The sequence below is a fragment of the Barbus barbus genome (genome assembly GCF_936440315.1).
Source record: "Barbus barbus genome assembly, chromosome: 18".
Lineage (NCBI taxonomy): Eukaryota > Metazoa > Chordata > Actinopteri > Cypriniformes > Cyprinidae > Barbus > Barbus barbus.
Genome location: NC_136746.1, coordinates 7,278,310 through 7,304,434, shown reverse-complemented (window position 1 = coordinate 7,304,434; position 26,125 = coordinate 7,278,310). Strand labels below are relative to the sequence as shown.

At 36.9% G+C, this 26,125-nt stretch overlaps 1 protein-coding gene across 4 annotated transcripts in view; it reads left to right on the top strand.

The window, feature by feature from the left end:
* The window catches only part of qkib (QKI, KH domain containing, RNA binding b), a 97,151-nt gene extending 73,006 nt beyond the window's left edge, over positions 1–24,145 (top strand). The window contains exons 5-7 of one of the 4 annotated variants that reach the window (XM_079439610.1): positions 15,886–15,973; positions 16,487–16,762; positions 23,931–24,145. In XM_079439610.1, the coding sequence (XP_079295736.1) occupies positions 15,886–15,973; positions 16,487–16,762; positions 23,931–24,010 (444 nt within the window). In that variant the 3' untranslated portion in view covers positions 24,011–24,145. Of the gene's footprint in view, positions 1–15,885; positions 15,974–16,462; positions 16,781–21,472; positions 22,690–23,927 lie in introns of those variants that run through there. The other 3 variants (XM_079439609.1, XM_079439607.1, XM_079439608.1) reach the window with 3 other exon arrangements.
* The last annotated feature ends 1,980 nt before the right edge of the window (positions 24,146–26,125 follow it).

The window sequence follows — 26,125 nt, the reverse complement described above, 5'->3', positions numbered from 1 at the left end:
GTTAGTTAAGGTTATTTAATTTAGTTTTACATAACAGGTTCCACCCACTCATTGATCCTCAGAATTAAACAGACCATTTTTACTACTGTAAAGTCATTATACCCGAGTTGCTAGTAGGCATTTGTAAGCTGCTCGACATTTAGATTTTTTGTGAACATGGACTCATTAGTGTACTTTGAGGCATCAATACAGAAAAACTCATTTTTACAGCTTAGTTTCAGTAAATGGTATAATGGAATTAGGAGAATGTTGTGTGTTAATTAACATTACAGTATGTTTGCATACTTTAAACTCTTTTATTCTACTTAGTTTTAAAGGAAAATCCTGTTCTCCAAGATAGTCTCCTTTAAATGTCCTTTTCACTGTCCTTCACAGTCCAGTAAATGTCAGAAATGCTTAGCTTGATTAAATGTGCTCATGTTTGTTTTTCCAAGCAAGACAGATTGATTAAAATGACAAATTATGAATAAAAGTTTTAAATATTAGAGCTGTTATTGCACTTGATTGAGAAGCGTAGTACAATACCTGTCATCTTGTACCTTTATTACTCTTCCAAATCATGCAACAGGATTGAAGTGAATTAACATACTGTTTTGTCTTCATTTACTCTCGAACCAGACTGCACGTCTGTGTGTGAACTCTATCGTCTAATACTCTTAATGCATCCTGTCTGCTTAGTGTGTTACTGTTGTGTATGGGCCACAGAACAGATGAGGATTTTATTCGACAGAGCCTGCATTTGTATGCGCACAGACGCAGACTCATACGCAGAGTTTTTGCACCAGGGACATTTGCACTACTTCTCTCTCTCAAAGCCAATTAACATGAAACTTCATGTGCAGGAAACTGTTTAAGACTGTAAGGTTTGCGTTCTCCCACAGGTTTGCAGCTGAATTCATGCATGTTCACATACTGTCTCTCCAAACGCATGAGTGTACATACACAAGTCTATCTCTCTCGCTCACTCCCTCTCGGGCCATTGTGACCCTGAGTATTTTCCCTCACATCCAGGAAAGGCTACTTCCCTGCCTCTTACCAAAATAACCTGCAGTCTAATTTTAACCTGCGGGTGTTCAGACAAAGAATAGAGCTCATGATCTTTGCACTCATTTATGTGCCTAAATTTACCCAGAAGTTTTAGTGGAGGCTGCAAATGTCAATTAGGCATAGCTGATGTATTCATAGACTGATCTGGCACTGAAAAGACTACCATAGTATTACCATTGTTTTTTTGGACATGTACTATGGTAGAACTGTTTTTTTTTTTTTTTGAGAAAAAGAACTTGAACTCATGAAATGGTAACACCATGGTATAGCATATTGATGTATAGCATATATACCATGGTGTATATACAATACTTATGTAAATACCATCATAAATGTCCAAAAACAATTAATTATATTAAATTAAATTAAATTATTAAATTAAATTAATAATAAATTAGTCAAATCAAGTAACCTTTATGTAGCGCTTTTAACAATACAGATTGTGTCAAAGCACTTAACAGTATCAAATTGGAGGATAGAGTGTCGGTAATAATAAGATTAAACACTAAATTTTCAGTTAAAAGCATTTCATTATTGAATTCAGTGATGTCATTGTCTAGCTCAGTTTAGTTTAAATAGTATCTGTGAAAACAAATTGACGATAATCGCTACAAATTAAGTGTCCCCAACTGAGCAAGCCAGAGGCGACAGCTACAAGGAACCAAAACTCCCTCTGTGACAGAATGGAGAAAAAAACCTTGAGAGAAACCAGGCTCAGTCGGGGGGCCAGTTCTCCTCTGGCCAGGATATTATTGTTTATTTATTGTTTAATTATTGATTTAATTAAAATTGTATTTCTATTTTTATATTGTTGCAATTTCTAACAATAATAGTATTATGCAGTTAGGTATTTTATTATATTTTTAGCTATTTTGTTTTATTTTTAGTTTTATTGTATTTTTAGTCAAGGTCTTCACTGGGGATATGTCCCTGGGGCTCATCCAGGTGTCCGGCCTCCGCCAACAATCAAGGCCGCAGACATCATCTCCCGGCGTCGATCCACCATCTGATCCGGACACGGACTGAGAAACAGAATAGGAAAGAAACAGACAAATATTAGTGTAGATGCCATTCTTCTTACGATGTAACGAGTACATTGTGTGTTATGAGGAGTGTTCACGGTTTCGGTTGATCTAATTAATACAGCCTAACAATCCTTTAACGGATTTGAATAATAGAAGTGTATTAGTGTGTTATGTGTAAACCAGGTTAAAGAAATGTGTCTTTAATCTAGATTTAAACTGACAGAGTGTATCTGCCTCCCGAACAGTGTTAGATAGATTATTCCAGAGTTTGGGTGCTAAATAGGAAAAGGATCTGCCGCCCGCAGTCGATTTTGATATTCTAGGTATTATCAAACGGCCCAAGTTTTGAGAACGCAGCGGACGTGGAGGACTATAATGTGATAAGAGCACGCTCAAGTACTGAGGAGCTAAGCCGTTCAGGGCTTTATAAGTAATTAACAAGATTTTTAAATCTATAAGATGTTTGATAGGGAGCCAATGCAGTGTTGACAGAACCAGGCTAATTTGGTCATACTTCCTGGTTCTAGTAAGGACTCTAACTGCTGCATTTTGGACCAACTGTAGTTTGTTGATCAAGCGTGCAGAACAACCACCCAGTAAAGCATTGCAATAGTCTAACCTTGAGGTCATAAATGCATGAATTAGCATTTCTGCATTTGACGTTGAGCGCATAGGTCGCAATTTAAATATGTTTTTGAGATGGAAAAACACAGTTTTACAGATGCTAGAAACGTGGCTTTCAAATGAAAGATTGCTATCAAACAGCACACCTAGGTTCCTAACAGATGAATAAGAATTGACAGAGCAGCCGTCAAGTGTTAGATAGTGTTCAAGATTATTACATGTGAGGTTTTTAGGTCCGATAATTAACACCTCTGTTTTTTCAAAATTTAGCAGTAAAGAAGTTACTCGTCATCCAGTTTTTTATATCGACTATGCATTCCATTAGTTTCACAATTTGGTGTGTTTCACCAGGCCGTGAAGAAATATAGAGCTGAGTATCATCAGCATAACAGTGAAAGCTAACACCATGTCTCCTTATAATATCTCCCAAGGGTAACATGTGAAGTGTGAAAAGTAACGGCCCTAGTACTGAGCCTTGAGGTACTCCATACTGCACTTGTGATCGATATGATACCTCTTCATTCACTGCTACGATCTGATGGCAGTCAGATAAGTACGATTTGAACCATGATAAGGCACTTCCACTAATGCCAACAAAGTGTTCAAAAACTATTTAAAAGAATGTTGTGGTTGATAGTGTCGAACGCAGCGCTAAGATCCAGTAGAACTAATAAAGCCACGATCAGATGAACGACGATCAGATGATAGAAGCAGGTCATTTGTAACTCTAATGAGAGCAGTCTCAGTACTATGATATGGTCTAAATCCTGACTGGATTTCCTCACAGATGCCATTTTTCTTTAAGAAGGAATATAATTGCGAGGATACTACCTTTTCTAGTATCTTTGACAGAAAAGGGAGATTTGAGATCGGTCTGTAATTAACTAGATCCTTGGGGTCAAGTTGTGTTTTTTTAATGAGAGGCTTAATTACAGCCAATTTGAAGGTTTTGCGGACATATCCTAATGACAATGATGAATTAATAATAGCCAAAAGAGGATCTATGACTTCTAGAAGTATAATATGCCTTTGGAGACAGCTTATGGTAGAGAAATGAACATTCAATTCACGGGCAACAGCTCTGGTGGACATTCCTGCAGTCAGCATTCCAACTGCACGCTCCCTCAAAACTTGCGACATCTGTGGCATTGTGCTGTGTGATAAAACTGCACATTTTATAGTGGCCTTTTATTGTGGCCAGCCTAAGGCACACCTGTGCAGTAATCATGCTGTCTAATCAGCATCTTGATATGCCACACCTGTGAGGTGGATGGACTATCTCGGCAAAGGAGAAGTGCTCACGAACAAAGATTTAGACAGATTTGTGAACAATATTTGAGAGAAATAGGCCTTTTGTGTACATAGAAAAAGTCTTAGATCTTTGAGTTCAGCTCATGAAAAATGGGGGCAAAAATAAAAGTGTTGCGTTTATAATTTTGTTCAGTGTAAGTTACATATTATCCATGATATTTGTTTAGGTAGTCTTCTGAAAGTCTATCTATGCACCATGGTGTTCTTGGAAGTACTTTGTAATACTATGTAGATACCATGGTACATAAATATGGTAATTGTTTAGTACTCTACCATTCAAAGGTTTGCAGTCAGAAAGATTTGTCATTGTTTTTGAAAGAAGTCTCTCATACTCACTAAGGCTACATTTATTTGATATAAAATACAGTAATATAGTAAAATATTATTACTTGTGTATATATACTTTATAAATATTATTTTAACTTAACCGTTTAAATGGTAGTTTATCAGTTACCATATGACATGTACCAATTACTATGTTTTTGGATATATTACCATGGTAATGCATTGTGTTTACTGTAGTGATGGTAGTACAAGGTAATACTCTGGTACTTTCAAATATACCATGACATATACTGTGGTACTACCATCATAACATGTACAAAAACCTTTGATATTACAGTGGTACGTTTTGTTCCTAGGAAGTACCATAGGTTTTTTTAGACATGATCCATGGTAATTATGTGGGTTTCCAATATAAATACCATTGTATATTAATATAGTAACTATTCAATTCCTCCACCGCACTTTTTTTCCAAGGGAATGGACAGTCTCATTTGCTTCTGTCTGTTTGTGTCAGTATATGATGTTCTTAATTAATTGTCTTCTCAATTAACAAGTGTTCATCACATCAGCAAGCCAATTACAAGAGGTATGGCAAGCAGGCTCAACATAAATACTGGATTAAGCTGTAATTATTCTCATGAAGCAGTTTTAATCTTCACAGTGACTGTATATGTGAATGTGTGTAAGTGTGTGAAAGCAAGCAGGAAATAAGTGTGATCTCTCAACAGACGCAGCTCTGGTTGTCTTTATGTCTCTGTGGGGAGGATCTATCATATGTGCAGCTGTGAAACAATCAAACTCACGGCTGATTTTTAGTTTGTGCTTGACGTCAGAAAGCCAGACAGCGTTACTGCACTAAAGGTCAAACCATCCTGACCAGCGTGACCCAGCAACATGGACTCAACCAATAGCATGAGATTGGGGTGTGGCTATCCGTTTAACAGACCAATGGAAGGCAGGGGGAACATTCACAAAATCAGCTTATTGGTGTGTTCATGTTAGGGATGTGCATCTCATGACTCTGGCCGATACGATACGATATGATACGCATCTCGATGTATAGCCAACAATACGCAACCTGGTCTCATAAAAATACGTACCTCTGTGCACTCTCTGTGCGACACCGTTTTACGTACCTTACTGCACGTTTCGGCGCAGTTTCAAAGAGAAATGTCCACTGAGTGGCGCTAAAACACAGGTTAAATATGTGAACCCTGGCACGTTTTAATTATGTTGCTACAGGTACATACTGCGGCTGTTCAGAATTTAAATATCCGTGGTCTGTCCCTAAAAGTTAATGCTCTATCATGTTGGAAATATACCCTACACCAAACCCAACCCTAAACCTACCCGATAGTGTTAACAAATGCAAAACTGGTATAAAAATGTATTTATTGATGCAACCGTGCCATTTCAACTTCCTTTTATGTAGATTTGAACTGTTATGTCAAACCGTAGTTACACGGGATTCGAACCAGAGCTCCTCGCCTCCTAAGTACGGCTCCGTACTCCGTGAGCTACCGAACAAACTCTCCATCTATAAAAAACAATAAATACGAGGCTGGATATGTGCGATGCTAACATTCATTTCATTACGATTTCGATTCGATTCAACATAATCCGATTCGATCCAATACGATGCAATGGAGAAAATATGATCACTTTTAATGCCTCGAGGCCTGTTTCATAAAACAAGTTAACCAAATAAGCCAGGCTTATTTCAGTTAGTCATTGTCAAATGATTTGGTTCCATAAAGCAAATTACAGTTTACAGTTACAAATTACAGTAACTTTACAGTTACTGCTATCATAAAAATGCACTTATATGTAGGTTTAAACTTCTACAAAAGATACATTTAATGTCCAACAACAAATATTTTAGCAAAATGTATATTTTACTCAGAATTATTACACTCCTATTCGATTGCGCTCCACCTGTTTAGACCACATGTGTGTAGCTGCGCTCTTTGCCCTCGCGTAAGCCTCGCCCACTCCTGACAGGAAAATGTTTGCATGACTTTCTGAAATTTAACAGATAAAAAATATACCTGTGACATGTCAGTTATGCACTGAGGAAAACACAACATCTCAAATGCATTCAGCAGCACATTTATATTTGCCGTTTGCCATGGTGGATTGATCCCTGATCAACATTAAGATCTGCTTAAGAATAAGCGTGCACAAATTAGTGAGATTGTGTGAATTTAATTTGTCGTTTATGGAACCGCTTTAGCCCTGATTGATTTGTTAGGTTATTTCAAGTCAGGTTTTAGACTTTAATCCTCACTTTTCCTTGGGTCTCCATGCTGTTGTGATTCAGTTTAGAGAGGAGAACTCAATCTACATATAAAATATTGGTCACAGATTATTGGTCACTTTCTAAATACTAAAAGTATAGCGTATCCACTAATAAAAGTCGTGGCGTATTGTCAAGTATGGTGAAAAAATTGGTGCTCTGCGTTTAACCCATCCAAGTGCACACACACAGCAGTGAGTAGTGAACAAATGCACACACACACCGTGAACACACACCCGGAGCAGTGGGCAGCCATTTATGCTGCGGCGCCCGGGGAGCAGTTGGGGGTTCGGTGCCTTGCTCAAGGGCACCTCAGTCGTGGTATTGAGGGTGGAGAGAGCGCTGGACATTCACTCCCCCCACCTACAATTCCTGCCGGCCGGGGACTCGAACCCGCAACCTTTCGATTACGAGTCCAATTCTCTAACCATTAGGCCACGACTTCCCCACATATTATATAGAAATAATTATAGAATAATTATATAGAAATAAATAATTTTTTACCGATGCAAATATGTTAGAAACGATGCATTGCAATATAATTGACAACTTGTAGCTGATGCACACCTTTTAAACTGATGCATCGCATCGTTAACTTTTTATGCCGATGCACTGAGCGAATCGGGGAATCTTCCCATCCCTAGTTCATGTCAATGTAAAAAAACAATGTTATGATTTGTTTGCTTGTGCTGTTGGTATATTGATATGCATGTAAATGCTTAAAAATCACTGACTTTTTATAGTTATCAAGTTTGTTGTACATGTAAACACACTCAGTTTCGTCAGTTTTTGTGAAGTTTATCTCTGGAAGGAGTCTTTGAGGAAGAGAGCCTGTAGTTGTAGTGTTGAGGGATGGGGTGAGATAAATCAGCGGGTTCCAGTGCGGGACAGGAAGGCCTGTCGAGGGAATGAGGTGTGGCTGGAAGCCAAATATCCATGTTTGTGTGTTGTAAGAGAGCAGCAGTGTGCGCCGTGAGAGGGACGCGTTCTTGGAGCGCTAGCATCCGGTTTCCACTCCCCCGGTCCTCCCGTCCTCCATCAGACAATTATATCACTCCTTTGTCCTACAGTCTTCACCGTTCAACCAATGATGTTCTGAACTGTGTTTGACAGGTTTGGTTTATGTGCTTGCCCTTGAGAAATGCTACTAATAAGATAAAGCGTGAATAAAGCACTTGAAAGTATCAAATTGGATCATACTTTGTATTGTTAGAAAGAAAGCAATCACTTTAAGTGGTTTGAGAGAGAGCGGGAAGTTAGATGCGTGTCCACAGTGCTGATGACAGTAGCAACAAAAAACAGAAAATGGCATCTAAAAGAAAAGAAAGTAAAAGGCCGAAGGACCTTCAGACAAGATCTACTCTCAAATCAACTACAGAAACAAACACGTGTGGAGGAAGAGAGTGGACTATGGTTTTTATCTCCCTTTTTTTAATTCAAAGCCATAACTGTGGTGTCATATGTGAATTCAATGTACAAAGACTCTTTTTAGAAGGTAGGAAGCAATGTGATTCAAAGGCCTCATTGCATGCTTCATGGTGAGGTCAATCCCAGAATGCATTTTTTAAATTAATTATATCATTCAACAAGGACACATTAAACTGATCAAAAGAGACAGTAAAGACATGAATGGTGTTATACATATTTATATATAAATCCTATTTCAAATATAGGCTGGTCTTTTGGACTTTCATGGTTTCCACAAGATATTAAGCATTTTCAACATTGATAACAATAAGAAATGTATATTGAGCACCAAAACAGCATATTAGAATGATTTCGAAGTGATTTCCCACCCTTTAAATTAATTTATTAATTTATTTATTTACCATTAGTAGTATTTTCTTCCTTTTGATCCTTTTGAAATGTTTATGTATTACCTAAATGATATTATTTGAATTAATTATGTGTGGTTATAAGTGCTTGATATAAATATGTGAATACAAGTGTTATTTCTTTTTAAGGATGTAAAAGCACCTAATTATGGTTAGGGTATTAGGAAAATTCAGCTTTGCATCACAGGAATAAATTAATTTTTTAAATATATTAGAATTGAAAATGTTATTTTAACTTAAAATGTTACGTTGCAAAATTACGGTTATAATGTTTACTGTATTTTTTACAGTATTACTGTATAATTTTAAGAGACTTTTTTATATTCAGAAATATTTTATTCAACATTTGTGAGTTCTCTGTATTTGTATGCTTAGAGTATTACATTGTTGGCAACTTGGCATTAAATTAATATCAAATTCGATTGGAATGAATTGCTGGTTGAGTCTCCAGTGTGCGTCATTGCATTGGAGGTGCACTGTGTGTTGTTGCCTTTGTAGAGCACTTCAAATCAGTCACTTATAAAGATCCATTTCAGTTAGGATGCCGCCTAAAGGGGTGTTCACAATGCCAGCGGTTTGCACAGAGACAACGCAACCTGCATTCATCCAATTTTAATGAGAGTTCAGGATTTCCAGTGAGATGAGCGACAACGACTGTTGGCGATGCAACAAAGTTAAACAAAGTTGAGTTCAACTTCATGCAAATGAACTGCCAAAAAGTTAATATAGTGATACAGTTGAGTAGCAACCAAGAGCACAGACACTCTGTGACCTCCAGTGGTTTAACGGCTGTCTGTGTGACCGGACCTTTAGGAGACGGCTACCTGTTGTCTGTAAAATCTGGGCAGCTCACTAGGTTTGGAGCGCAGCTTGAGAGAGCGAGGGGAGGAGATGAAGGGGCAGACCTGACAGGCCGTGATGGAAAGTTGTAGACCGGCAGGCATTGTGTTCTAAAGGTCATTGTGATCCCAGTCTGAATAGCTCCAGAGTGATTCCTTTTCATGCAAGCAGGCTTTAAAAGCATATTACACTGCCTGACCTGAGCACACACATACAGTCAGTACATTTTTTAAAGAAATTAATATTTTGGTCACACTTTATTTTAAGGTCCAATTCTCACTAACTATTAACTATGACGTTTGCCTCAATAAACTCCTAATTTGCTGCTTATTAATAGTTAGTAAAGTAGTTGTTAAGTTTAGGTATTGGGTAGGATTAGAGATATGGTCATGCTGAATATGTGATTTATAAATACTAGTAAACAGCCAATATGTTAATTATAAGCATGCTAATAAGCAGCTAGTTAAAAGTGAGAAGTGGTCCCAATACTAAAGTGTTACCAATCATTTTAATTCAACAATGATACATTAAATGAATCAGAAAATACAGAAAACAAATCATTAGGCAGCACAACTGCTTTCAGCATTGATAATATAAAAAATAAAAAATAAAAGTTTCTTGAGCAGCAAATCAGTATATTAGAATGATTTCTGAAGCATCATGTGACACTAAGACTGGAGTAATGATGCTGAAAATTCTTTAATGAGTTAAAAAATATAATTGTGAAATTTTTATATCAATTAATTAAATACATACATACATGCGTAAAACAATTTGAAAGATAATTGTGAAATTTTTATCTCACAATTCTGAACGTTTTTTTCTTGCAATTGCGAGTATATATCGCACAGTTATGACTTTTCTGCTTAAAATTGTGAGTTTATATCTCAAAATACTATGTTTATAAGTTTATAGGTTCTGAGAATTGCAAAAAACAGAACTGTGAGATATAAACTCATTGTGGGGGAAAAAAGTCACAATTACCTTTTTTATTTTTTTTATTTTATAATAAAGTTTTTTTTAAGTTATAATAATGTTTCACAATATTACAGTTTTTTTCGGGTTTTTTCTGTATTATCAAATTAAAAACATCTAAAAATATATCTGACCCCAAACTTTTGAACAGTAATGTCGGTGTAAAAGATTTTGATCAGATCCCTCAAAGCGCATTTGTAAGTAGTCAAGCTCATATGGCACACCACTGCATAAAATCACTGTGCAAAAACAAAGGTTTAAAGTTTACTAGTTATATACAGGAGACGGGCCACTTGTAAAAATATGAATGGATGAAATCACAATGCTCAGTAGCAAAATCATTCAGAAACCAGTGGCCAAATGGTGAGAATTTGATTTAGCAGTTTGCCCTCCCAGGCCCTCTTTATATTACACTGAGATCAGGACCATCAGCGTTTGCTTGGAGCATCTGCACACAGATATCTGCGCATTAACACGGCGGCTCTGGCCCCTTTGTTCTGTCAGTGTGCAGCGCGGTGCACGATGTGAGCAGGAAGGGCCCAGGGCAACGCTGTCATAGAAGGAGAGTGAGAGAGGAAGGCAGAGACATGTGGATGAAAGAAGGGCAGCGAGAGGAAGAGGCCAGGAAAACGCAGAGTGTCATAGAAACGATTGTGGCTTGGAGCAGAAAGAGAGAAAGATTGTCAGATGTGCTGTAATACATTACCGGCAAGTGTGAAAAACCGAGTGATGTCATTAATATTGAACCCCACGAAGCCGGAAAACACTTTTTGATTTGTAGGTAAAAAACGGATGGGCGGCCAAAGCATGACAGATTGAAAAATTCACAATAAATGCAGCTCACTGTATATCTGCTGCTGAAGAGGACTAGCTTGTGTGGGTAATGATACGGGCTAGTTTTTAAATTACTGTCTGAGAAGGTTAGCATCCCTACAGATAGATCCCAGCCCGAGTCTTCACAGAGCGCTTTGATGAAAACACAGCACCTCTCACTGGTACATACCTGATACTGCAACCTTGGAACGGTGCTTGTGTTCCGAATGGAATTCTAGTGTTGCCTACTGCATACTGTACAGTATAATACACCGTGTACTGCCTACTATTGTTTATTTAGAACTCTTATTTGAAACAAGATCAAATAAAAATGACATATGTTTTAACTGCAGTTATGTGTAAAAAATGTCTCATATTTTGTCATATTTTTGTCATTCCAATCAAATTAGTCATCAAAAAGTTCATCAAGTTACGTGCATCGCATTGTGGGATGCTGAATATTGTGTGCACTGTGGGAATACTGAAGCATCATGTGACACTGAAGACTGCAGTAATGATGCTGAAAATTCAGCTTGCCATCACAGGAATAAATTACATTTAAAAATATATAGCTACAAATAGAAAACAGTTCTTTTAAATTGTAATAATATTTCACAATATTTCTGTTTTATAGTATTTTATTTAAATAAATGCAGCCTTGGTGAACATAAGAGACGTAAAAAAAAAAATCTTACCAATCCCAAAATTTTGAAAGGTAGTGGATAGGCAAAATTTCCATATTGTGCACAATATACATACTGCACACTGATGAAATCAGTGCTTATCTAAATATGTTCAAAAAAGCAGAATGCAGTATGTATACCATGTGCAGTACACCGATTTAACGTATGCATGACTGCAGTACTGTATTTGTCAAATGTGTTAATGAAATACCGAATCCCACAATGCAGTTCGGTTGACTCAACCTTCCATTTCCAATGTGATGAAAGCACCAGAAGTAAAACCAGACAAGTTGACCTAAACCTGTATTTCAGTCTTCTGCTGAACACAAAAGAAGATAGTTTGAAGAATGTGTGTCACGTCGGCGTCAATAGCTCACGGCGACCCGATTTCAATTCCCGTCTCGATGTCCTTTGCTGAACCCACCCCCTCTCTCCTCCCAGTGCTTTCCTGTCGTCTCTCTCTACTGTCCTATCTATAAAAAAAATACATGAAAAGCCCATAAAAAAAAAAAAAAAATGTGTGTCACAGTTTCTGGTCCCCATTGACTTCCATAGTATTTTTTATAACTATAGAAGTCGATGGGGACCAGCAACATCTTCGGTTATACCATTTTCTTCAACAGAGGAAAGAAACTCATTAAATTTTCATTTTTAACAATATATCTTCTCAAATTATTTGATCAGTCTTACAATAGTTAGAACCAATAGCTTTAACACAAAATTGACAAAAGCCTTATTAAATTATTCAGCTGTCCTGCAGAATCAACCGCTCTTATTCGACGTTATACCTAGCCATTAAATACTCTCTTTTATCCATGAGACCAAGCTCACCCTCCTGGAGCTTTCAAAACAAGAGATATAGCCTCCTGCGGTCCCATCATCTGTCATCGCTAATAAAGCATGTCTGCTCACCAGGACGAAGTACTGTAGATCAAAACAACAACACAGTAAGAAATAACATATATATATATATTTCATAACTTCTTAACTTCCTAACATAACTTTCGTAAGTTCTTCTATGTAGGCCATCTCCGAGAAGAGTTTTTCCCCCAAACTTTCTCACCTCGTTCTCAGGTTCTGATAAGTGAATGTGCAGCGCGGCTCTCTCAGAGGCCTGCTTCTCAAGGACAGAGCACATTAGGCTGATTAAATAAAGACAGAGAGTGATTTATAACAGGTCTGTCCCGCTCTATTCATCAGCGGCCTCTTGACTTAATAAAGTATTGATATTTAGATACACAGGGAGCGGGCAGTGTTTCAGTGGTGACGGAAGGGCGCAGGGGACCGGCGCTGCAGGGCAGTAAATACATCTCTCTTACTGTAACTCATCTCCACACGGGACAGAGACTGAATGCTGGGCAGCTCTGATCTTTCTGAGCTCAGACATGATGTGAGGGACATGGCATGCATTGTCCCTTTCTTCTAGTGTTGGTCTATAGTACAAGTGAGCAAGCAACAATTTATTGTTTGTTTTGTTTTGTGTATTTTATTTTTTTATTATTTTTATTTTTTCTTCTTTTTTTCCCGACCATACAGAAAAACATGTTACATTTGGATACAACAAATGCAATACAACAAAGACAGTGAAATTATATAAGAATCTGTTATTCTTCTAAAGAATTTTTTTTTTCATTTATAAATTTACTGCGGTCATATTTAAATTAAATTAAGAGAAAACCTGTTTTGACAGAATTTTTGTTACTATTCAGAGTCTACAGGCAAAATAACTTGAGACTAGTTCGTTTTTTGTTTTTTTGTGTGTTTTTTTTAATGGAATGTTGCAGATCCTAAAAATTATTAATCTGTTCAATTCATAATGGACTAAATCAAGCCACTTATTTCATTTGAGAAGCCGTTTCACAAAGATATACATCACTAAAGGGGAAAAAGACAACTGCGATTTTTGTTCCATGTCAACTTTAAAAGGTGAAGTTGGTTAATTGTAGTTAACTTTTTCATTAAAAAATCATTTAGCTAAACAGACGACATTAAATACTATAAGCGAAGTGAAGTGGCATACGGCCAAGTATGGTGACCCATACTCGGAATTCGTGCTCTGCATTTAACCCGTCCAAAGTGCACACACACAGCAGTGAACACACACACACCGTGAACACACACCCGGAGCAGTGGGCAGCCATTTATGTTGCGGCGCCCAGGGAGCAGTTGGGGGTTCGGTGCCTTGCTCAAGAGCACTTCAGTCGTGGTATTGAGGGTGGAGAGAGCGCTGGACATTCACTCCCCCACCTACAATCCCTGCCGGCCCGAGACTCGAACCAACAACCTTTGGATTACGAGTCCAAATCTCTAACCATTAGGCCACGACTTCCCAGGGCTACTATTCAGGGAATTCTATAGAGGGATGAAAGGAAATAGCTGGGAATGCAACATTATTTTGAAAACAGCTGAGCTGCTGTCACACTTCTGGACAATGTACAATGACAGTATTCATCATCACTTCTTGTAATTAGTTCAGTCTGAAACATAAACTGTGCATTGTTTTGTGAATTCAAATGCTAGTTATGCAAGCTCGATTTCACACATTTAGCCTATGCTTCAAAAAGTGTCTGAATGCAATTTGTAATCCAGCACAAGTATTTATTCTTAATGCTTATATCAGACCTTAATGTAAGTCCTTGTCTTATGCGATTAGTTTTCTCTTTCAGTTGTCTTTTGCCAGGGGCAGATCAGTAGTTTGAAGAAAATCTTGCTGAGCATAGTTATTTAAATGATCAACATGTTTGTAGCTAGCTACCAGAATAATAACACATCTGTTTTAATGGAACAGACATTTGAAGGGAACTCTATCACTCCCTTGAGTACTGAGGTTCATTACCACCACAGTAGAGCAAGAACACACATTAAGTATGTACAACAGAACATTTATCTTGCCATACTTGTATAGAGTATATTTCTGGCCTTAGTCACCATGCAGTGCCGGAAATTAGATAAACTTTTGTGAGACTTTTTTTTTCTCTTTTTTTTTTTTTTTGAGAGAGATTTTGTTAGATTTGAACAGGAAAAAAAGCTGCAGTGTGAATAATAGAATTAGCATGTTTTAGCATATATATTACTGAATTAATATACTTTAAAAGAATATAATTAAGTGTGAACAGTGTAGTTGCATATGAATTGCAATTAAATGAAAATGGGTGATAGTTAAAATTTATAGTAATGCAGTTAGTTGGATGCAATTACACATTTGTTTGATGACTTTGCAATTTAGTACATTTAACTAACTTTTAATATTTAACATTGACAACCACACTCTAAAAAATGCTGGGTTAACCTTTTGGGTAGTAACCCAAACACTGGGTCAAAACATCCCAATAACTGGGTTTGTCTATATTTAACCCAGCATTTTTTAGACCGTAAGTAATACTGAATAACACACTACAGTTCAAATTAAAATCAAGTGCTTTAGTACGTTAGTCAACAAATCAAATTGTACTTATTAAAGCATGACAAAAGATTATTAAAACATGATTTAAAATGTACTTTAAAATAACTTTTGATTAGGCATTATTGCTAAGTGCACTTTTTAAAAATGTATCTACTTGTGTTAAGAAGCATGAAAATGTATTCTAAGTTTTATTAGTATTTGATTAATATTATAGTATCAGCAAGTATAGATTTCTTAATATGCTTTTAAGATTTGAAGTGCACTACAAGTGCACATTCAGTACAATTAATCACACTTTATTCACGTGGGATCTATGGTATCTGCAAGCTTGATTTGACACATTGCTGTGTTCCACAGTGTGTGAGTACGAATTCTTAGTGCTTGTTACTGCAGGTCGATGTCTGTCTTTATGATTAGTTTTCTCTTTGTCTATTTTCATGGCAGAGCAGAATACTTAGTTATTTAAACTGTCATCATGTTTATAGCTACCTACCTTAACACATCTGTTTTAATGGCACATACATTTGAAGGAAACTCTATTAGTCCCTTGGGTACTGAGGTTTATTACCGCCCCAGTAGAGAAAGAACACACATTAAGTATGTACAACAGACACTGTGCTTGTAATGCATCGGCCAAACTTATGTGCGAGAGAAAAAAAAACACAACTGCAGGGTGAATAGTAGCAGTAGCCTGTTTTGTTTGTTTGCATCTGTTTTTGATGTTTTATGCATTTCTTTACACCGTCAGGCTGAAGGCGAGGACAGTCTGAAGAAGATGCAACTGATGGAACTGGCCATTCTTAACGGCACCTACAGAGACGCCAACATCAAATCACGTAAGCTGCCATCTCCTCTCAAGCAAACAGAGACAGTATTGTTTGAGGCCTTTGTAACCGCAGCTCTCAGTAATCCTCTCTCAAGTAACCCTGATTCCCTGATAAATGCTCTGACAAGTGTATCAGTATTGTGATCCAGAATTACCACATGCATCCAAAGAGCAGCTAATGAGCTGAAAGAATAGAGAACATGCACTGCTATCTGTGAAAACAACGTTTCCTTAAATTACCGATTGTTGTGACATCCTCCTCTTCGCTTTGCTGCTTCAGTAAATAATACTGAAGCGCTGTGGAACTGCAGGAGTGTGTTATTTGAACGCACTGGCTCCTCCCCTGCCTTGTTTACTAATGAATAGCAAAATAGCATCGCTGTCATGCTCTGTGTTCAGTGTTTGCCTGTGCATGGTACTAACGGTTTTTGTGTTTTTTTTGTCCCGACCCCACCCGTCTTCATCCACCCCTACCCTCGCATTTTTCCGCTCACCGCAGCTGCCCTTGCATTCTCTCTTGCAGCGAGCGCCCAGGCGCCACGGATCATCACCGGCCCAGCACCCGTACTGCAGCACACCACCTTGCGCACGCCTACGCCAGGAGGGCCCACCATCATGCCCCTCATCCGCCAGATCCAGACCGTCATGCCCAATGGCTCAGCCCACCCGGCAACCGCCACACTAATGCAGCCCGGTCCAGAGTCGGGCCTGATTTACGCAACGCCCTATGAGTACCCCTATACACTGGCCCCCGCCACGTCCATTCTGGAGTATCCTATCGACTCCAGCGGGGTTTTAGGTAAGCATAGTTACACCTGTCTCACTACACAGACCCCCGAGGTCCCAGAACCTCCTTCAGCATGGGCTGTGGACTCTCATGCCTTACATAGCTGTACACTAGGGTTGGGCGGTATGACCATTCATACCATGTTACATTTTGTAAATGTATCTGCTTTACCTTATTTACATGTGCTATAAAGAAATATGGGGTAAAAATACAAAACCTAAAACTGAAGTTGCACTATGTGAAGCAAGTTTGATTGTTTATGGTTGCCGATCAACATCTCAACCTAGCGAAACTCATGCATGGTCAGACTTCGGGGTCTGTACTATCCATTGCTTTTACAATTTCAGTGTATTTAAAATGTTTTGTGCCAGACTTATATATGAATAATCTGGGGCTGGAATCACAAAAATCTTTTTACTTAAGAAAAAGTCTAAGAAGGTTGTAAGAATATATCTTAAATATTTTTTTAAGAACATATGATCCCACTTCATATTATGTGGCATTAACTACTATGTACTTACATTTAAATGAATCATTTGGTACAATGCACTTATTGTGTACACATGTTTTTACATTGTACTTATATTTAAAAAAAATTAAAATACATCTGTAATTACAATTATAATTACACTGTTGACCCATCCCTTACACCTACCCATACCACCAAACCTGTCCCTAACCTTACCCGTATCCCACCTCAATAGCAGCAGAAGTGTTTTGGGTTACACTTCATTTTAATGTGTCCTTATTACAGTGTAATTATACATTTAAGTACTAAGTAATATTAATTAACTACATGTACATGTACTATACTATATGGTTAGGATTAGGGTTTGGTTTAGGGCTACTTGTATGTAATTATGCATAATTTATTGCATTATAATAGTAAGTGCACATAACATGTTTGTAACGTGTTGCATGTTTTGAAATCATATATGAACACAATAAGTACACTGTACTTAAAAAATAAGTACATAGACATTATGGCCACATAACATAAAGTGGGACCGAACATCCTGAGAAGGCAGGCTGTGGTGTCATCTGATTGTATGGTGATTCATAAAGAAGACTCAATGGAAAACACCTCAAAGGCCATCTTTTGGCCCTGCCTGCAGATCACAATAATCATAATAAGTATGCATGCTGTTATTTTGTTACAACTGGTTTGACTGCCAATCTGCACTTGGATTTCTAAAGACCCTATCTCAAGATGGAGTGGTCAGTTGCATTCATTCGCGCTCCATCTTTCCTGCACTCTCATTAAATATCTTACATTTGAGGGTTTCAAATTCCCCACAAGAATAGTTCACCAAAAACGAAAATTCTCTGAAAATGCACCATCCAAGATGTTGATGAGTTTCTTTCTTCACAACAGATTTGGAGAAATGTAGCATCACATCACTTGTTCAGCAATGGATCCTCTGCAGTGAATGGGTGCCGTCAGAATGAGAATCCAAACAGCTGACAAAAACATCACAATAATCCACAATCAATTCACACCACTCCAGTCCAGCAATTAACATCTTGTGAAGTGAAAAGTTACATTAAACAAATCTATTATTAAGACGTTTTTAACTTGAAACTGTTGCTTCTGGTTAAATTTAAGTCCTCTATCCACAATATTGTTTTCGCCACTGAAAAAGTAATCATGTCTGAATCAGGATAGAAATATGCACAGATCAAGCACCGTTTACAAGTGAAAACAGTCCAAAACGGATCTTAGAGAGCACAACAGGGGATGGGAATTTTTCAATGGAGGGAACCATATTATGGGTTATTGGACTGGTATTTTGGCCAGAAGTTAAGATTTAAAGATAAAAGGCTTTTATGATGGATTTATTTCTCAAAAAAACACAGCTTTTCACTTCACAAGATGTTAACTGATGGACTGGAGTGGTGTGGATTACTTGTGGATTATTGTGATGTTTTTATCAGCTGTTTGGACCCTAACCCTAACCTGTTCTGACGGCACCCATTCACTGCAGAGGATCCATTGGTGAACAAGTGATGTAATGCTAAATTTATCCAAATCTGTCCTGATACAGAAACAAACTTGTCTACACCTTGGATAGACTGAAGATGAGTAAATTTTCAGTAACCTTTATTTTGGAGTGAACTATTTTAAGGAATAGTTTTAAAAATATATATATATTTTTCATGAATTCTAATTCTAAGATATTTATAATTCAAATATTTTTATCTTTATTCTTTACTTAGAAAATAAGGAGAAATAGTTAAGACAAATTGTATTCCTAATAACATTTAGTGAATCCGGCCCCTGATCTTTTTGTTTGCGTACATGAAGTTCCATATAAAAAAAAGAAAATATCAACAATATGAATTACCTTTCAGTTTCATAAAGTACACTATGATATATTGTTGTACCATTATAAAAAGTCTCATGCTGTAATATATGATTTGAGTCATACCGCCCACCCCTGCCATATGCCATTCCTCTTAAATAGCCCCCAACACACAAATCCTGCCCTCCTACACCAACGAAAAGCCTCTGGTTTCCCCCATTAGGGCCACCAGCACCACCAGCCTCTGCTGTCACAGAAGCAAGTAATAGGCAATAGTATAAAAGAGCAAACAACAATGCATCAAGTATTTTCCACTTAATCCATTTAGCATCATAAAAAGTCCTCCCTCATCACAAAAAAAGGAAAAAAAATCCTTTTAAGAAATGTTTGCATAAATGATTTGGCTTTTAAGTGCTCTACTGGCTTTATATGAATAATGAGAGTGCTCTCTCTCAAATGCCCTGTCCTCTCCACTCCACACAAGCTGTATGGCTTCATTAGAGCACTTGAGAAAAGCCGATTATGAATATCATGTTACCAACAGCATTCTGCCAGTTTAACACTGGCTTCTCCCAAAGGCACGGTGTTAAGTTGAGCAGCGACAAATAGCCCATCCCAATGCCAAGAGCAGCGTGTCCAATTAGACCAGATGAAGTAGGGTTTAGCTCCTCTCCAATAAGCATGTTTATTGAGCTCGCAGCACGTACCTTATAGGACTGTACCAGCCTTACACTGTCTGTGGGTGGATGTTTCTGGGGTGGAGGGAAGGTCACTACAGCACGTTCACACATACAGCGATTTGCAGCAACTAGAAATCAGTTATTTACAGAGACAGCGACATGATTGACAGCAACTGGTGTGGGTGTGTCCAGCGATACAGCAATGTTGAGGCATGTGAGGCACAAGATGGAGACATAAATTTTACCATTTAAAATAAATAAACTAAAAGGCATTTGAAATACATTAATTTGACGCTAAGTATACTACAAATGCATTTATGTATTTATGTGCTAATTAAAAAACCCTGCAATTGTACTTTTGGTATACGACTGGTATAGTTAAAGTCTACTAAATTGGAACAAGGAATTTTGTGCTTAGTTCACTTTAATTGTGTTGTCCAACTAAAGAAATACTGAAGTATATTTGATTGTGCTAGAGTTGCAAGCATGCTTCAGTTACACTTTAAATATCTTGCATTTAAAGACTGATATTATTCAAAGATCATACAATCCTCATCAATAGTGACATTAAAACACATTTTAGGCTTAATATTAATAAATGTGCATTGTGCACAAGTAGTACTCCAAATAAAGTTGACTTGTAATTTTTATATCAGTAAGTCTCGAGCGATATGTCAGTACTTATATACTTTACTTAGTATGAAACAAAAGTAAGTCATCAAAACTATAACATAAATGCAGGTATGGAAACCAAAAGAGTGAGCAAAAAATTTAAACAAACTAAATGTATTTGATATTAACTTCATTAGATTTCTCCCAGGATAGACAGTACTAGACTGGACTGCATTTCCTTCACAAGTTTACTGTAGGAAAAATACATTTTTAAATGTAATTTAATTTCTTTTTTGTAATTAAAATAAAAGTATAATTAAATAATGTTAAAAAAATATATATATATGTTTATAAAACTACTTTCAGGCATTTCAGCATAAGCCTTTACAAAAATAATCAAAATGTTTGTCGGAATATCAATTTAGTCAGTCGTCCAAACTTTGGTCTGATAGTGTGTAGAGACATTGGTGCGTAAAAAACATCTAAGAAAATGACAGCATTCAAAATAAGTTTGATTTATTCTCTCATAATCATTCATCATTTGTCAACATTCACAAGATATTATGCACTGCTGAAATTTAAAAACCTTGCCATTATAATAACTTATTTTTACAGAGTTTTTTTTTTTTTTAAAAAAGCTATGGACACCCCACCAGAACCATTAAGAACTTCCCAGTTTATAATATTACATTTACATTTTAACTACATCTAAAAAAAAAAATTTAAAAAATGTAATAATAATTAATTATTTGTGTGTGTGTGTGTGTGTGTGTGTGTGTGTGTGTGTGTGTGTGTGTGTGTGTGCCAGACTTAATGAATAATCAAGGGCTGGATTCACAAAACTCTTCTTAGATTAGAAGTTCTCAGAAGAAAGTGACAGACTTTGGTGTTGTCTGATTGTATGACAATTCGTTGCAAAAGACTCTTAATAATCATAATAACCGTGCACGTTATTTTTTTTCTCATTTGGTTAATTAAGGCAGAACCAGTGAAGCAGAGCCACTGGCATCCTCCACTGATATAATAGTTGTGTGTGTAAACGTCCCGTAACAGATAGGATGTTTTGGGGGGTGGGCAAGCTGAGGGGAGGTTTTCACCCTGTCTTCTCTCTTGTGTGACCTATACAGCATCCTCAAAGGCCGAAGAGCTGCCCCTCTACCTGGGCTTTCAGACCTGTCACATTCCCATCACAGTCCAGCGCGGAGAGCCAACCGGTCGGCCTCCCTTTTAAAGTGCCCCTATCTCCCCCGCCCCCTCTGACAAGCCCCTCCCTCACACCGCAGACATGCCCCCTGCCCCGCTTCCCTCTTATCGGACTGGCTGGACTCCCCAGCCTCTTTCATTCTGTCTGTTTCTTTGAATCATGGTTTTTGTTTTTCTGTTTTTTTGGTTTTGTACTTTTGTTTTTATCTGTAATGTGATGTTTTAGTTTTTATGTGTACAATGATGAGGGAGACAAAGCACTGAGCCCCAAACTGCTGCACAAGCCTTTCTGGATGAACCCCATCCCTCAGTCTGAGCGGGCCGCATCAGGGTGAGGGGCATCAGGAGGGGCAACATGAGGATGGTGAGGGGACAGTGGGGCTCAAATGGGGGCTGCTTAAATTGGGAGGGAAACTACTTGAGATGGGGCATCTGTTGAAAGCCAGGCTGTTCATCGAGCTGTTTTAGGACAGTTTAATGCACTATGATGGGGTATTTTGGCTTAAAATCTAAAATGGCATAGTCACAATATATAATCAAACAGTGAGGATATTGGCTCATAATAGAGTTATCAAAGCCTTTTAACAAGATTATTTGCATTGAAACATTATTTTTTGTGACAACCAAGCATATTTTCCCAATATATTCCCATCTCTGTAAGACTTTTTTTAAACCGCATGCATAAGTTGAGTTGAAGCATGAATGCAAAAATAGCCTTTGACAATAAAATAGTATGATAAACAAAAAAAATTAAGTGATTTCTTAGTTACTACATTGGGTAATTAGTTTAATAACAGATTATAAACTATTATAAATTTTATCAGCATATACTTCCAAATGGCAATTTATTCACATGGAACCCAAAACCCAAAGTGTTGATATGAAGTGCATAAACCATCTGAATTCAGTCATATTTACTGAATGAAAAGTGTTTTGTGTCTGTCACTGCGTGTGAAACTTAAATTGGAAAAACCGTTTTCTCACTACTGTTATGCAAAGAAATAAGCAATTATAATAGTAAAAGTATTTAGAATTAAAATAAGAATTATTAAAAAAGAAAAAAAGCTAAATCAAAACACCCATATGTAATGACAATATGGGAAATTGTGCTTAAATGTCACTTTGTAAAATATCTTAATACAAAAAAGCTTTATTTTATTATACAATGTCATATTTGTCTTGATTTTTGGTTGAAATATGATCCAGACACACACTACCATTCAAAGGTTGGGGGTCAGTAAGATTTTTTTTTTTATGAAATTTATATTTTTTCATCAAGGATGCATTAAACTGCAACAAAACATTTATGATGTTACAAAAGATCTCGGTTTCAAATAAATGCTGTTCTCTATTCATCAAAAAAAAAATCATGGAAAGCAGCACAACTGTTTTCAACATGAATAATTATAAAAACTGTTTTGTGAGCAGCAAATCAGCATATTAATACAATTTCTGAAGGATCATGTGACACCAAAGACTGGAGTAATGATTCTGAAAATTCAGTATATCATCACAGGAATAAATGACAATATTACTGTTTTTATCGTATTTGTGATCAAATAAATGTAGCAAGCATATAGGCTACTTCTTTCAAAAACTTTAAAAGCCATCGCCTCAGGAACTGTCAGGACCGTCAGTCCTGCCGCTAATTTCCCCTTCCCTTTCTTTATTCTTTAGGTGTGGCTTTCCCCACGTTTCCCAGGATCCTCACTGAGCCCCTCATCCGATCTGAGTGTTAACATTCACACGCTTTCGTTTCACAGCTGCCTTGTTGGTTTTGAGTGATGTTTGTTCAGAGCATGAATCTGGCCTAGCAGTCAGTCAGATACACTCCTGTTTGTTTACACTGGCTATTCCCAGAGGCCACAGCGGCTATACTTATAATGCCATGCATATGCCTCCATACTCCCACATATTTCCCCTGGACTGTGCGGCTGACTGCTGCGCCTCGAAAATCGATTGTTCTGCTTTACTAATCACTTAATTCATTGCCGTACATTTCTATTCTCCTTTTTTTTATACTCCAGCAGATGTGCCTAAATGTTGTTCTCTCTCAGAGAGTGACTTTATCAGTATTATATTTAAAGACACTGTCGCTCCAGCGCAAGATTACGTGACTAGTAAAGCTTCCCATTGAGAGTGTGCATTCCTGTCTGTCATACTGTATCCAAGCTACGCAAAAACCCACGGATCTGCTGAGGATAAATGAAACCATGTTTGAATTGTGTACAAAAAAGATATGGGGGAGAAAAAAAAAGTATTATTTGTGCCTTAACTTGTATAATTTAAATGATTTGCATTTGTCAAACACATTGGGGATGATTTGGAGACTGTGAGGTTTGACTGATCTGTTTTCTGGTGATGTTATTGCAATCCAAGCAGGTGCAGTGACAACTAAAGTTCGAAGGCACGAAATGCGCGTCCATCCTTACCAAAGGGTAGTGACCGCAGACAGAGGTTAGTTTAGTTCATGTGCTTCTACTCATTACCAGTAGCAATTCACTGTTGGTCCTGATCTGTTGTGAAGCATGTGCAGTTTGAGCATGTTAAAAGATGTGCCATCCACAGCTTGACTTCAGTACACCGTTCTGTTTAATATGGTGTGTTTGTTTTAAACCCTTCTGTTCACACACACACACGTGGTCTTTCCTGCGCAGGTGGAGTGGTTGACTTCATTCCATTATTTTGATGACCTTATTTTTTCAGCATGATGTTGATGACAAATAATGGAGCTATTCATGTGAACATGGGCTTTATTCACCCCATTACGCTCAACATTTCTAGTTTTCTCTAGTTATGCAAACACTAAACAGGCTTTTTTTATACTAACTCTTGAAACATTTGGGTGCCATTTGAATAGATCATGAATGTGTCTTTCCCAAATGAGCTAAAGTGACTGTTTATAATTACATGTAGTGTGGATATACAAATAAATATCGCAGCCATAGCAATAATGTGTGTTAAAATCCACATTCACTATCGGTAGGTTATAGGCTTTTCAAAACAGAAAATCTTTAAAGCTGAAGTGTGTCATTTTGTCAGTGTTAAAATATATGCAGGCATTAATATTAAGCTATTTGTAGGTTTATTCCCTTGAAATGATGGAGCCAAAAACTTTGAGTCCTTCAAAACATTGACCAGTTTGTCTGAGCACCGCAAAATTGACATAATGACATAATATTAGTAACGGGACAAACATTATTTTTTCCAGTTCTGTTTGATGGCACTAGAAATTAGACACTTTGGCTTTAAATGGAAATTTTGCCGTCACTATTAACAAGTGTAATACGTAATTGGAATATTTTTGGATACAGCCTGATTAATTAGACCATTTTAATGTTTATTAATTAATTGGTTAAGGTGTATTTAAATATTAATGTAATAAGATGTTATCTTCTGATGCAGATGTGATTGGCAGTTATCAAAATCTGAATAGTATGCAGTCTTGTATGAATAGTATTGATATTTTCTGTACCGCCAACTGACCTAATTGAAGTGCATTTTGTGATGTCAAGTAGTTATTAAAAAAATAGAAAAAAATATGATTTTTTTTTCCCTGAAAAAATGAATGATGAGACCATTAGTGAAAAGGTCATATTTATTTCATAAAAAGATTCAACTTATGTATTCAGATTAAAAAATTGAGTATAAAGTTGACTTGACAAATTAACACTAATGTGACCCTGGAGCACAAAACCAGTCTTAAGTCGCACAGGTGTATTTGTAGCAATAGCCAAAAATACATTGTATGTGTCAAAATTATAGATTTTTCTTTTATGCCAAAAATCATTAGGATATTAAATAAAGATCATGTTCCATGAAGATATTTTGTAAGTTTCCTACTGTAAATATATCAAAACTTCATTTTTGATTAGTAATATGCATTGCTAAGGACTTCATTTGAACAACTTTAAAGATGATTTTCTCAATATTAATTTTTTTTGCACCCTCAGATTCCAGATTTTCAAACAGTTGTATCACGGCCAAATATTAACAAACCATACATCAATGGAAAGCTTATTTATTCAGCTCTCATATGATGTATAAATCTCAGTTTCTGAAAAATGTACACTTAAGACTGGTTTTGTGGTCCAGGGTCACAAATGTAAAAATATTTGGTTTGTCAGTACCGCTCAAGTTCATTGAACTCCACAAGTCTATGTAAAACCTGATCGTGCTCTCCGGCGTGATTTTAAAATGATTAGATCAGATGAGCATCTTAAGCTTCAGTCTTTCATAAAGTTTCTTCGTTTATCCAAAATTTTATATTAGTTTTTTAATTTGATTTTAATTTTGTCCCCAACACATGTTTAAAATGATCACAACAATCATAATGAGTACATTAAGATGAGTAATGATTTGACAAAGCATCCATGGTGCAATAATCACCTCATCACTATGAAACAATTACAAAATCAACTCTCAGTATTGCCAAAACCCTCTAATATTTCCCTGTTCACATGCATCTAATTGCATATAAATTCAGCTTGCGCAGGTTAGACTGTGTATTTGTGTGTATGTGTGTGTATGTGGTTACTGTTACAGATGTTTGCTTAAGCTGGCAAAATGCCCACAGA